The 15,416-nt window shown below is 36.2% G+C and overlaps 1 protein-coding gene across 4 annotated transcripts in view; it reads right to left on the reverse strand.

Moving 5' to 3' along the window:
• LOC139141106 (leucine-rich repeat flightless-interacting protein 2-like) overlaps positions 1-15,416 on the reverse strand; it is a 33,650-nt gene that overhangs the window by 13,900 nt on the left and 4,334 nt on the right. For all 4 annotated transcript variants that reach the window (XM_070710687.1, XM_070710686.1, XM_070710684.1 and 1 more), the window contains exons 2-4: positions 3,507-3,593; positions 2,692-2,754; positions 1,529-1,651 (exon numbers count right to left, since the gene is read on the reverse strand). In XM_070710687.1, coding sequence (XP_070566788.1) covers positions 1,529-1,651; positions 2,692-2,754; positions 3,507-3,593 — 273 coding nt within the window. The remainder of the gene's footprint in view (positions 1-1,528; positions 1,652-2,691; positions 2,755-3,506; positions 3,594-15,416) is intronic.

Raw genomic sequence — 15,416 nt, forward strand, 5'->3', positions numbered from 1 at the left:
GCACCCGATAACCCTGCCTCATTGTGTGTAAAACATCTAAAGCATCGACATGAAAGGAGAACAGTCTGACCATTTCACACATTTTGGCGATAGAATAAACCTTTAATCATCGGGCACGTCGTGTTATCGCCACATTAGAACCGTTTCACACTTGATACGCTCGCTGAAATAAAAGTGACAAAATCGCCGCCGAGAAACAATAGGTCTTCAGCCACGGACATGAAACAGGGTCGGCATGAAAAATAAAGGATCGGGCGAAAAAATAAAGGATCGGGCGAAAAAAATAAAGGATCGGGGCCGATCCTGTTAAACGGCCTGGGGAGAACACTGGTATGTGTGTGTACATGTGTATATATTAGGGAGTGTCAAGCCTTTGAATACAATACTGAGTACTTTCATATGTGCAGCATTGTCTGGCACAGTGATCTGAGAAACATGTGACCACAACTCACAATAGGTGATCTTAATCCTTACTGACTAATGAATGCTATGCAGTATGGCAGTGGCTGTGAAGGATCATGTGATGACACGTAATACATATGGTATGGAATTGTGTGGTATATTGTCATATAGCATAAATGCAGTGTGTTTGCAGTAGTGTGTGTTTGCAGTACAGTGTGTGTTGTGGCACAGTGTGCAAGAGTAGTCAAGTGCTCCATAATGCTTTATAAGATAATATCATATAGTGTAGTATGGATGTAATGGTGTAATGTTGTGTGGTGTGCAGTAGTGTACTATCGTGTAGTGTAGTGGTAGTGTAGTATAGTGTAGTGTAGTCCTGTTGTTTGATGAAGTGAGTTCAACTGAGGTCAATGGTTCAGATGAAAATATTGTAGTGTTGTCAAACAGTGAATTGTAGACTTCTATAGAAATACACTGTCTTGGATCCAACAGTACACGTTAGTGGTCACTAAAGAACCAGTAGCTGTAACTTTTGGGAATCTTTTCAGTACTTTTGTTTTGTTTGTTGATTTCAAATTCTTGTTCTACTCCATGTCTAGATGCACAGTATTTAGCCTGTCAACTCAGCCTGTACATGACAGACTGTTATTGTTGACAAGGGTATCCTGGTCCAGACTAGACATTTAAAGGTGTACAGTCACCTGTAATCTAAATATGCCCATATATGGTCAAAGGGGCATTCTTGGTATTCAAAATTCCCATGTGAGGGCGCTGTTTTTAAAAATCGGCCACCCACTTAAAATCTGTGATTGGTTAGATTTTCTCTTTCCATGGTAACTGTGGCAAAATTGGAACAGGTGACAGTATACCTTTAACAGTACATTTTACACTTATAGACACTGCATTTACATGCTAATTCGTTGGTGCTTCAACATGCTTTGGGGAGAAGAAAAAGACTTTATTATTGACATACAAAACAAAAGTAGTGAAAAAAATCATCGAAAATAACCAATTGAAGAATACCAACTTCACTATAGGACTGACATCACAAATAAAGTTTGTAAGCAGTAAGATTTTCAACACATTTCTGTACATTCACACAATATAATGGCAATGTCTACCTTACCTTAAGGGATTCACTGCCCTCAGTGAAAGCAGAGTTCAAGTTCTCTTCACTTCCTCTCCGTGATGATCCACTACTAAGACTACTGTGAGAAGACGTCAACATCCCTGTCCGGTTTCCTAAAGGCTGTAACCATGGAAACAAAGAGCAAAAGTTACCAAAACTATTCATGCATTATATTGTGATTGGTCAAGCTGGAGTAAGACATTGATTGTGTGTTGACTTCCATGTTGTTTTTTCAAGGCTGTAACAAGCTGTAACTGTGATCACACAGGGAGTGGAGACTAAAAATGACCAACAAACCTCAATATGAACTGCTGTGAAGTGTACAATAATTGCAATAATTACAGTTATCTAGGCAAACTGAGTGAAGATGCATCTTGTTTTATCAGAGTCTGAATAATAAATCAAATTTTGTCCTCCGACAGGGCCTTTCACACAAAGTTACACAAGACAGAATTCTGTATGAGTAACTTATTCAAAAAGACAGAATCTTGTACAGAGTTTGTTTGCAAGAGTTCTTCATTCGAAGATGAATATCAATAGGTACATGTAGATTCAGTCACCGGAGTGGCTGTATGGTATTCCAGGGAAACTATCAAATAAATCACTTTTCTACAATGACATCAGGTGTGTAAACACACTGAAAAGGACACTAACTCAGCAAATAAGACATTTCTTTGTTGAGCTCAATTTTAAAGATGCAATTCTTTGAGTTGAAATCTCTTTCCTACACTTTTTTTTAGTTTCAATTCATAAATTTTCCCCATGTATCACAAGCAGAAATCACAAAGTGTGATCACGTTTGTACCTTAAACGTGTCTTCCTAGATACTGTAAAAGAAGGAATCATTCCTTTGTTCTTCATTCACATGGATGATATCTGAAGTATATCTCCCATGATATCCAGTTAGACACAATACTTTTCATTTTCTATTTTTATAAAATTGCAAAGAGATGACATAGCTTTTGCTGATCCATATCTTCGCAAGAAATTTTCACCAATTTTCATTTCTGTATCCCTTTCCCTTACTTTAGCTACTATACTATACATCTTATTGCTGGACAATGATACACTACACATGTAAGCGTGCTAGATAAGCTGTCATAGTGCAATACTGGTTAGTTTTGTTGCTTGACTCCCCATTAACAATGTCTTCAACTCACCTTTGAATTTTTCGTTTTTTCGTCATTTGTCATCGCAAACTCCTGGTCCATTTTTTTCTCAGCCTTTGAAATGAAGACATAATCAAAAGAGTATCAACAATGCGATAAAAATAATGAGAGACAGTTATCCAAAGTTACCTTCAGAGTCATTATCCAAGTGGTAAACGTATTCTTGAAAATGAAAGTTTTTTATAAAAGATTTAAAAGCAGAAAGGTTCAAATTGGACATCAACAGTGCCATGTAGTAATTCTATATTACACAAATTAAAATATTTTGATACAGGATCTTTGTTCATCCGGAAGGATGCATAAAATTAACATTTAAAATGTAACAGATGTTTATGATTTAGAGCTTGATGTATTTAAGTATTCAGCGTAAAATTCCCTCAAAGCTCTAGTATTTGTTGCATATAAGTGTATTTCCACATACATATCTTTTTGTATATTTTACACACGACATATGAAGTATATTTGATATCATTTGATAACCACCTGAATACAATTTTGAAGAGTAATCCACATTCACTTACAAGATAAGGCAAAGGAATATATTTCAATTTTACACCAGGCTTTCTCACCAACCACTATGCCATTATAACTCATTTATTATTCTAAAGGGTCCCTATTTCACACTTATATGTTAATCTAATCTTACATGCTTCGACAATGAAATTGTCTTGACACAAAGGGCTTTTTTCAATCAGGAAGGCTACATAGAAGTTTTCGGTATTTTTTAAATACTCTGCAGGTTTATCAATTTTGGATCAACCAGTTCCATTTAAAGGCACCGTATATCCATTTGGCCACTAACTTACCTCTTTTTGTTGTCTTTCTAATTCTTTCATTCTTATATCCCTGGCTTCAGCCCTGGCTGCTCTTCTAGCAGCAAGACGGGCCTCTGCCTGTAAAACACAGAAACAGACAAATTAGTCAATGGTTGTCTTCATTTCTAGAAATCAGACACAGTGCACAGTAGAAGAAGAAAACTGGGCTACAGAGGAGCCTACTGGTTATCAAGGTCTATGGCAAATTTCTTTTGAAATACCGGTAGTCCAAGGGAAGCAATATGCCTAATGTGGATACTGTGTGATGTACAGTGGTGGCCAGCAAAAATATGAGTTGCTAGATATCCCAAGAAAAGTTGATCAATATGTGTGCATGTTAATTATTTGCAGTCTCCCAAACACTGGATTATATATAGTCCCTACATGAACATGTCATGTTAAATATAGGTACATTTTACACATATATTTATGGATATTATTCAAATAAATGGAAAAGATGAAGGTAAGAAATAAATCTGTATGGATGTGTATGAGTTGTGTGGATGTGTTAATGATTATACATGAACTAATATGTCTATAATAGAACTTCAGTTCATACTGCATAAGAATTGTTTGAAGTTTTATTGAATGGTCACTTTGCAAACTGCCTCTGCACCATTACTTTGCCAAATGCTATCACCGTTGTTCACAATATTGCCAGTTCATAAAAATTACACTCACATTATGGAAGTACAAATGAACTTGAATAAAGGATAATGAAATTCAGTCAGTACCAGTGGGTGTTTGGATATTTTCTGTTTTTCCAATGGTGACATGTTGCCTGGCACGCATGTCCATCACATTGACTTGTCTCCACTATTTCCACATTCCAAATGTTATGGTAAGTGAAAAGTCTTTTCAGTTCATGTAAATATAACTACATATCAAACAGACCATCTGGTTTCTTATTATTTAGCTTTATGAATGAGCAAAACCCATGAACTACATGTACACAGCCTGAACTAGACGGCAAAGATTGTGGTGGGATGAGCCAAAGTTCCTTCAGAGATGTAAACTTTGAAAGTTCTCTTGTGGTCTTCAGAAAATTTGAGATCTATATGGGCGGAAAAGTATAGGAGGTAAACTGACAAGATGTCAACATGAGTTCAAGGTAAGTGAGGGCATCTGTGAACTTGACCATGATGTCTAGCTTCTGTGAACTTGACCATGTTGTCAAAATTAAAACATCTGTGATGAGATTTAAATAAAATCAAACAAAAGCTACTGGCAAAACTATAAGCTGTTGTCATCTTCAATAGCTAGTTACTCTTATTCTAAAAATACACAGGTACCCTAAGGCTAATGCCATGTATCAAATTTTAATAAATTCCATGCAGTTTTTTAACAGATGACAAATTATGAGCAATTTTATAATCATGGTTTCAAACCCTAGGCAGTGATAATTCCTCGTAACTAAAATTACATTTTGCAATGACATTTGATCCAAAGAAGTATAACTGACATGTGATGAATGCCAGAGAGAGACAGAACATTCTCTCTATTTGAGAAAACATCAGCTGTCAGAGAACAGATGTCTCAGATGATGAAATTGACACCGACCACGTAAAGGGTAAGACTGGCAAGGCAATGGATCATAATGCCAATCAGGCCATTTCCTCAATGATCTGTCTTGCCTCACGTGTCGCTCGTAAATTTCATTATTTCATCCATTTTCATGCGATATTGCACCAGCGTTCAATGCAGATATCACTGAAGTGGCCGGCAGCGTACTTTGACTATATCAAATGCACTGAAAATATCGGGTAAAACATACCCTCATACTCCAAAACTATAGAAGCATGCACGCGATACTCCGCTTGGTAGGACGACACTTGAAACGTTTGAGCTGTTGGTATTTTATCTGCAAGTCACAGACAGGCTTTAAATAAACGCGCAGAATATTTCCATATGTATGACACATATAAAGTTAAGAAGCACAGCAAAAATGAAGAGTAAAGCCACCTACCACCACTATACAAAATATTGCCCCCATCAGAAATCCACATCCAAAACTTTTGGTTTAAAGATTGGGTAACATTGGGTAGCAGAGGCCTCAGCCAGGGCGATGACACTTAGGGGGAATGTCTTCAGTTTCAACAGCTAACAATAGAAGCTATGATCATTGGTTTTCCTTTGAATTCCTAGGCTGATTGAACGGTTCATCACCTTTACTATTTTGAATATGCTGCTTGCTTGGATAGGGTGTCAGCACAACCCTGTGGTAGGCCACAGCTAATATATTCCTTGCACCGCTTCCATTCATAAAATATATAAATATATTCACAGGCATATGAAATCTTCAACGAAGGAAAGTTGGTGATCCTTTTCATAATACGAAATGTATTATGAAAGGAATGAAGATATTCTTTTTAGAATGAATGGTACATGCAGGATAGTTGCAAATAACAGGACTTGCAAACTTAACGACAGTGTGTGCGTGGTGTAATGTATAAATATCTACTGTTTTCTCCTCAGTAGTTTAAATTGCTGAAATATACAATTTCCCAAAATCTGTAAGCAACCCTGACAATATTACCCTTTAAGCACATTTGGTTTCATTTCATGATGATGTCAGTGAGGCAAAAGAAAACAACAGCCGCTCTGAAGCATAGTATACCTATCATACAAATACTACAGATAAAGCTGCTAATAAATGACAGGTCAATGTTCTACATGTACGTTTCTAGCTTTTTGTTGACAGTAATAACTGCTTGAAAAGACAGGTTGTCAAAAAAAATCCCAGCTGAACAGGAAGGCACAGTGTGTCTAATGAACTGCAAGCAATATGGCTGGTGACGCCATCATTTTTCATATGGCATATCGTGCATGTGCCATTATATTTCCAGTATTTTGTCCACTAAAATACACAATTGAACAATAGTATTGCGAAAATTCTGCAAATTAATAGGAACAAGTCATCGTTGAACAAAAATTTAATTCTGGGGAAGAAATGAAGGAATAAAACGAAAATATTTTCTTCCCATTTTCTACAATTTGACTTCCATGCTTATAAAATCAATAGTCACGTTCTCTGCTGTTACCCAAATTCAGATCACAAACACAATTTGCAGAAACCCTCTCTGATATGTGAGCAACCAAAATCCAATTTAGTTGGCGAATTAAACATGTTATTTACATCAATCAGAAAACCATCTAGTTCATTTTGCCTGCACTGAAAAGTGCATGTATAACCATCGTGACCTTATTACCCCACATGTACTGACCTAATGACCCGGCAAATGGAGTATGTCAAAGTTATCAATGCCACATTATTCATAGCAGTAAATCTGCCCGGTAAATCTGCCTCTTTCACAAGTAAAAACACGCAAAGAGAAAATACAATTCTTTTTTTCAAAGGTATTGTTGGTAAATTTTCACAGGAAAAAATGCTATTTTACTCTTGCCTTGCTGTGGAGTCTTACAGATTCTGGAGTTAAATTACACATTTTGATAATTGTTTTCAAGGTCCTTGAGTTCTGCATATCAGAATCATTATTTATTCCAGCAATACCAGCTGACTGACTCACTACTCTTGTGACACCCCCACCATTACATTATCTCAGGACATTCAGCCATTCTGAGTAAACATACTGGCAACTTGTACTTTGGTGTAAACCACTTGTGTTCGGAGTACTTTTTATTCATTCCAAGTCCAAAAAAGCACTGCTATTCATTGGAATATGTTTACTTCACACCAACACTCTGAAAAAAGCTACTAAACATCGGTGATATCAGAAATTACAACTCAACTGCCACAGCATACAACTGAGCTATATTTTCCCACATCGAAACTATCACAAACATCCTCTCCTTTACTTTAAACTAGCATTTTTATATGATGGAACAACAATTTTCATTAAAATTAATTATCAATAAAATTATTCAATAAAAGTACCATGTGTTTAGTGATATTATATTCAACCACAGCACTACTGATAGTAAAAATACACATTTGTAGTAGTTTGTATTTTCAAATCAACACTGCCATTAAATACATCATATAACTTACCTGTTCAATGCCAACAGTATTTCTGTTTCCAATTTTAGTAGTGCTCTGATCATTTTATGGTCAAATTCAGGAAATGTTAATCATTTTGAGTTATGTAATAAATCCCCTTAATTTGTTAATAAAGCAGAGTTTTATGAGTCTATGTATTTTATGGGTTTGAACATTTGTGTATTAGAAATTTCAGTTTCAGCTGTTATTTCTGCAGCAAACATGTCCATGTATACGGTACTCAGATGATAAATATGAGCTGATAAACATTTCAATAAATATCACAAAATTTACAATATCCAATATCTTATGATATTACTATAGACCAATGGAGAATCTTGAAATTTACAATCTTAAAGTAGAATGTGCCTTTGGGACAGATATTTGGACTCACACATTTTTTCAATGCTTTTCTGGTCTACCACTTATGGGGCATATCTTATCGCTCTTGGCGTCAGATAAAAAATTCATCATCTCAGTTTTCTGAAAATCAACAATTTTATTTCTTCCCATATACATGTAAGTTAACAGAGGAATAATGGCCATTTCGAATTTCATATATTAGTAACTGTTAGGTAATTTTTTTCTCCAATGCCAAATTCTGCATGGTAACCCCCAATTTTTATTCTTGATATGGTAAAAGAATGGTTGAAGGTTTTATTGAGAAAAGTTTGAGCAAAAGTTATGCCTTTCACTTTTGGGGTACATCATACATATACACCACTGTATACGTTTTACATTTTTCTTTGCTTGCTTCTCTCAATGTACCAAATGCATCCAAACTGCATGTACATGTATGCTCCTCAGTTTTGTATTCATACATGTAAGGCAAAGAGGACATGTAGGTCCTGGTAAAATCAAAGACATCAGATGGGAGACTCCAATGTCTGAGAAAATCCATCGCAAACATTGATATTTATGGTTACAACAAGTCTGATGACATTTTCCGGTGAAATCAATTAGTTCTTTGTCTTAATTAATTCTAATAGTTGCCACCAGGGGGCGCTATATTTGAAAACATGACAAGCTTTTTGAGCTCAGGGCTAGCTTTAAAGGTAGGCAGTCATCACAACTTTGCTCAAAGGTTGCCAGGCACCCCCGATGTAAACACTTGTATCTAGGGTACGTTGGCGATTGATGAAAATTAAAACATGTTTGTTAACAATGAATGTTGTGAAATTTAAATGTTGCACCTATGTTGATGTGATGCATTTAGATATCATGCATGAAATATATTGTTTGTAAACAAGAAAGTCGCACACGCACAGTTCCGATGACTGCCTCGCTTTAATTGCTTGTTAGGAAAATAAAATCGAAGCCTTGTAACAATAGAAACATTTACTTCCTGGTTCTACTGAAGCTAAAGAGCCTGCTGGATACCTGGGACCAATTACCTAAAGAAGGGTTTCTTGTAATAACACAATTCTTCATTAAACTCTCTTACACTGTTTTTATGAGAAGTTGTGTACACATATAGCTGTCTCTGAAGCCTGATGAAGTCTCATTTTCTGTGCCGCAGTACTGTCAGATGATAGCCACAACGTCATCCTGACCCTAAATCAAACACTGCATACACCAAATTTGACAACAAATTTATTACACCTCTTTGTCATCAGCTTTTGTGTGCAATGGACAGTGACTAATTATAAGGTTGAAAAAAAATTTGCCATTTATGTGCAGTTTCTCTTGTCAATGAATGTTTTTCTGTGTGGCTACAGAATAATAGTAATGTCAGACTATTGATTACCTCTTTAATCATCAAGTTTGTGGCAAGACATGTAATAGGTTGCAAACACACATACAGACTTGACAGTAACTGCTGCAATGTCACTTTTACTTTGCTTCAGAAATTGACAGAAAAACTGACAAGATAAAAAACTATACCTTAATATGTAATGAGGAAGTTTGGTATTTCAAAATATCTTTATAGTTTTCTTTCCTGACCATGGTACCTGATTTATTTTCAAAAGCATTTGGCACTTTTAGATTGGTGCTTAAATGGTTAAAAGACTCTCTAAAAGAATTGACAATTTAAATTTTCTCAGACAAGAAAAATGATTCTGGCAACTCTTATGATATACTGATTACTATGAATTTGCACTGAACTTGATTTTAAAGGAGAAACTATTAAATTTTAAGCTGTATAACTTCGCTGAAGTAGACATAACATGCATCTAAAACCACACATCAAGTTCCAATTTTCAGAATCAAATGTACACAATGAATGAAGTTAGTGACTTCATTCACTATAGCTTCACAGTATGCATGAGTTAAAGTGTTATTTGAAGTTGATTTTGTACAACTGTAGATTTCTTTTGATGAACAGAAAATTGACAAGTTTCCTTAGGTCAAAGCTGTCACATGTGATAATTCTAAAATGACATCCATCACAAAAACGTTACTGTGGATAGGAACAACAAATAGTATGAACATTGTATGTATGCTTAGCGTATTAACATCCTAAAGGTGATTCAGCAGTATTATGAGGCTGTCCTAGTCATTGAGATGTCTTCTAACAAATACAATTTCATGGACCTTTGTGAATATGAATGTTTCAGCTATCTGTTTGCCGCAACTACTAGACATCAATGACTACAAAATGATTTCCTTTTGTGTCCACTATTAAGTTTCATGCCACGACAGTAAAAGAAGGCATACCATCAGACAATACACAACGGCCATTAAGTTGGCTGAAGCATGAAGTAACATATGTGCCTCTCAAAGAGATATATAAAAGGCAAATAATGAAACATCTTCATCATTCATGAATCAAATGTTTTGTCTGAAAAGCTCTTGCAAAGATATCTTGAGACAGACAATAATTATATGGTTTCTCTGGTTTGGCGAGTAAATCTTGTAGAGGATTATACAAATCTGTAATTGACCCTCATCAATTTTGAGCCATTGAATAACAGATAGACAAAGTTTCATTTGATTGGATATAAAAAACACAAAACGCTAAACATCCCCATCAAATGTACTTGGAAGAGTATGCATGAGAATAGTTGCACCACTGTTTGACTGCTAGAAGAGATACACAGAACAGTGGACACATAGACAGTATTTCACATTAATCATCAGTAGCTTAGGTAATTGTAAAGTTGGCGATATGGTACATAGCTAGAGACCCCAGTGCGTGATAACATTGCCAAATTAAGTCAGTTTTATCCAAATGTTTTTGTCCACACTTATCTTCACTCTAGCACAAATTACAGAGTGGCAGTTGATTGTAACATTTTCACCACCATGGTTTGGCAAAATACCCATTGTTATCAATCGTAAGTGTGGACCTGTTTTACAAAGAATTAGGGGGGTTAGGTCGAGGCATTTTCATACAAAGAATTAGGGGTGATCTGTTTTAAGGCATTTTAGTGTCAAAAAAAATGAAAATTGGCAAAGCAGAAGTCATGATTTTAAAGATTGAAAAATCCAATCTACTTGACACTTACTGAGCAGTGTCTCAACAATGTTTATGTGTACAAATTGTATATGTAGATACTCATATAAGCACCAAAGCTAAATAACTGACATTATTGCCATTATATTGCTCTGTGTTGTCATTTATACATTGACCTTTCACCTATATTGATAAAACTGTCTGACAACATACACTGAAGTATATGCTTGATTGAATTTATTGCAAAATAATCAGACGCCGTCATCTAACTATCAAACATCCATTCCGTGATGTAGATTAACTATTTTTATCAACCTCAGTATCTACGTACAGTAAGGGACCCTGTTGGTTTGGAAAAATACTTTTTTGAATGGCGGTATTGACTATATGTTTTATTAGCATTCAGTATCAGACTGTACACACTATGAACCACTCCACCTCAGCAAATTACTTTGAATGGACAGTTTGATGTTCCACATTCAACGCGACTGACATTCAAATCAAAGACTTTATCAATTATTTTGTCCATTGGTGAAATCACTCAACTGTCTGAGTTTGTTTTTTTCAACTAAGATTGATGTTGACATTCTAACCGATAAGAGGTCCTTGTTGGGATCTGTTGGTTGTCAAAGAACTTCACTCTGCTATTCTTGTCTCCAACAAGGTTGTTCTCTTCAAGGATTTTCTCATAGAATGACATGACTTTCCAAATAATGATTGATGCAATTTGATGTTTTGGAGTGAGGCATTTCCAAACGTTGTTATATGAGTTCAGTTTCAAGAGGTGATATAAGTTTCACCTTCAAAGTCTACGTCAATAAAGTGTTCTGTTAATAGTTTACCGAAAGAATTATTTTACCAAAAGAATGGCATTCACTTTCCATACAATAAACAATATTACAATAAAGTATTTAGCACAGTTTTCGCAAAGAAAACTGTGTGGGCGTCATGGTTTATTGAGTATTTTAGAGTTGTTCTCCTCTCAAGAACTTCGCTTTATGCTTACATTGTAGTTCCCCATTTTCTCAAAAGGACTTGCCCTGTTCATGTTGTGACTCTGGGGCAATATTTGTATTTCCTGGGGTGAATTTATGTCAGCCCGTAAATTATCCTATGCTGTCTGACTTCCATATGTGTCCATTTACTTTCCTATTACAAATCACACTTACATTGAATACGTCAGCATTTGAAAGGTTATTAATTAAAGTAAACAGCACAGTTTGTTAACCACGCCACAGAGGAAAACTTGTTACTGCGGTGGATAAATTATGGTTACAGGAGTTTAAAACTTATCATGGGATGAGAAAAACATTTGTTCAACCTGCCCAGCCCATCAGATAGAAGCCAAACTACCCTGTAGGCATGGGATGTGGCTGAATAGACTGATAGCCGGGCCTCAGTGTCCACCTGCATACTAACGCATTGGTTTGTTACGAGCGGAATTCATTTGTCAGTTAGACTGGAAGTAGAAGCAAAAAACTTTTTGTAAATGACTAAAAACTACCAGCCTTGGGAATTTCAGCTAGCGACTTTGCTGACCCCTGTATATTGTACTGCATATTGTATCAGTATATTTGTACTCTTGTATGCTCTAAACATGAAACTCATCACACTGAGGTAGATAAAATCACTTTGTCAATATGTCACTGTGCAAGAACAGTACTATAAGGATTCAGCTTGACATCAAATTTTATTAAGTTGCTGAGAGTCATCTGGAAATTATCAAATATTTCAATTTTTTCTTAATCTTGGACAAATAATTGTGAACAGAACCAGGACAAATGATTTGACTGGAAGTTGAAGGCCAATGCCATGACTTGAATGTCCACTGTCCTACCAAGCTTGCTTTCTTTTTTTACAGGGGAAATTTGCAACCTAGAAACACAGAATGTTAGCCAAATTTGAGCCTTCATCCCACAGGAACTCCAGTTAATACTTTACGTATTTTACTTTTATGGAAAGAAATAATAAATTAAAAATTTGATTTCTGTACAACTTTTAATAACACTGTGACAGGTAGCTGTGTTTATCTACGTAGATAATCACTGGGGTTTAGGTAACACACTGAGATCAACTGTAGTTGAATTATGCATAAATTCATGCTAAATTCAACTAGAGTTAATCTCAGTGTCCTACCTAAACCCCAGTGATTTTAATAACAATAAACTTGCCAGTAATGGATCTGTATTCACCCTGCATTTTATTCCTGGTGTAATTTCTATGAAAATATCAGTACAAAATGTATAACTCAAGTCAGGCATTGAATGTTTAGTGCATTCAGCCAGACAGCATTCATATGATCAACTTTGATAAATTTTCTTTTTGTGAAAACTGAGAAATTCTACTTCACACCATATTAAGATGGCACTTCAAAACCTATTGAGTGCAGGAAACCTTGTATTAGTTATCGTCTGGTTCTGAAGGAAAACTGTTCATGGTGCTGTTCTGGAATTATTGTCACGTTGAGAAACGTAATAAGTATAGCCAGACATTCTCTGTTCCTTTGCAATGGACAGGAACAGAGAATTGATTATGGAATTTTGGATCATTCTTCCTTCTCTTCTAAATACCGACATTGTTAAATCATTTGCATTTCCTTTTCATGCTGTTTGCTGGTAACATAAGTGGTCTGTGTTCGGCAAGATTGCATCCCTTTCCTCCTACCTGCTCACAGTGTGTCAAAACTTTGTTAAACTAGCCGTTGAAATGACATACATGTATACATCAAATCACCAGGCTTCTCCATAAGAGGCTTTTGAGGGATGGACCAACTCTGTTTTTCCAGCAATCTATTTATACATTAATGGTCATACAAAAGAAAGCATTTTCACAACAAAAGAATATGCAAATTATGTACTGTTATGTAAAGGACCATCCCTCTGTTCTGTCCATACTGTAGAACACTGTAATTGCCACATGATCTATTTGATTATGGTAGCAGCTTTAGTATGGATGTTTATTCTTAAAACACAAAAAGTATATATTCTATTGTTCATTGTCCTGAATTTACATTTTTTCAATTCACTGAAACAAGCATTAGCAGGGATGAGCAAATCAAGTTGCCTAAGCTCATGGGATTGTGGTTTTTAAAACTGATCCAGCAGTTTTTCGCTTTTAGCCCAATAGACTAATGAATTATTCAGCTGGTGACTAAAATGTTGACTTGTGGGCTAGTGTGGTAAACACTGATGCTACGCTAGTGAACACTGATGCTAGGCTAGTGAACACTGATGCTACGCTAGTGAACACTGATGCTAGGCTGGTAAACACTGATGCTACGCTAGTGAACACTGATACTAGGCTAGTGAACACTGATACTAGGCTAGTGAACACTGATGCTAGGCTAGTGAACACTGATACTAGGCTGGTGAACACTAATACTAGGCTGGTGAACACTGATACTAGGCTGGTGAACACTGATGCTACGCTAGTGAACACTGATGCTAGGCTGGTAAACACTGAATCTAGGCTGGTGAACACTGATGCTAGGCTAGTGAACACTGATGCTAGGCTAGTGAACACTGATGCTAGGCTAGTGGACACTGATGCTAGGCTGGTAAACACTGATGCTAGGCTAGTGAACACTGATGCTACGCTAGTGAACACTGATGCTAGGCTGGTGAACACTGATGCTAGGCTAGTGAACACTGATGCTAGGCTAGTGAACACTGATGCTAGGCTGGTGAACACTGATGCTAGGCTAGTGAACACTGATGCTAGGCTAGTGAACACTGATGCTAGGCTAGTGGACACTGATGCTAGGCTGGTAAACACTGATGCTAGGCTAGTGAACACTGATGCTACGCTAGTGAACACTGATGCTAGGCTGGTGAACACTGATGCTAGGCTAATGAACACTGACGCTAGGCTAGTGAACACTGATGCTAGGCTAATGAACACTGATGCTAGGCTAGTGATCTGCTATGGCTACTGCCCTTAAACATGTCTACAAATGATTTGCTCATCCTGGAATCCACTTATTCCAGAACACGTTCTACAATGTACTATAGAAACCAATCCACAAAAGTGAGCAGTGGACGCACCAGTTCTGGAACATAGTATGATATTTTAATTAAGTAATCTGACCAGCACCATCATTGTGCCTATACTGTATTATGGTGAAAAACCAGTCCAAATTTCAGTATTTGCTATTACTGTACTTTGGTGAAAAACCAGTCCAAATTTCAGTATTTGCTATTTATCCATCTCCAAAATCCAGAACAGCTGTATTGTTTTCTGTAGTATTAAAAGTTGTACCACCGTAAATTGACATATTAAATGGCTTTACCCTTTCACCACCATGGTTTTGCCCACTCTGTTGTTATAAATGGTCATTGTGGACCTGTTTACAGGGCATTGGGATGAACAGGTGAAAGCCAAGAATCCTTCACAAGTTTCTGTGTTTTCGGGCTTTTTTTTACAGACTGCGAAAATGTGAACATGTACTTGGCAAATCTGTTTCTCTACAGTTTCTATTGATCATCTATCTAGTTAATAACCGACACAT

This window comes from Ptychodera flava, chromosome 9 (assembly GCF_041260155.1).
Source record: "Ptychodera flava strain L36383 chromosome 9, AS_Pfla_20210202, whole genome shotgun sequence".
Taxonomy (NCBI): domain Eukaryota; kingdom Metazoa; phylum Hemichordata; class Enteropneusta; family Ptychoderidae; genus Ptychodera; species Ptychodera flava.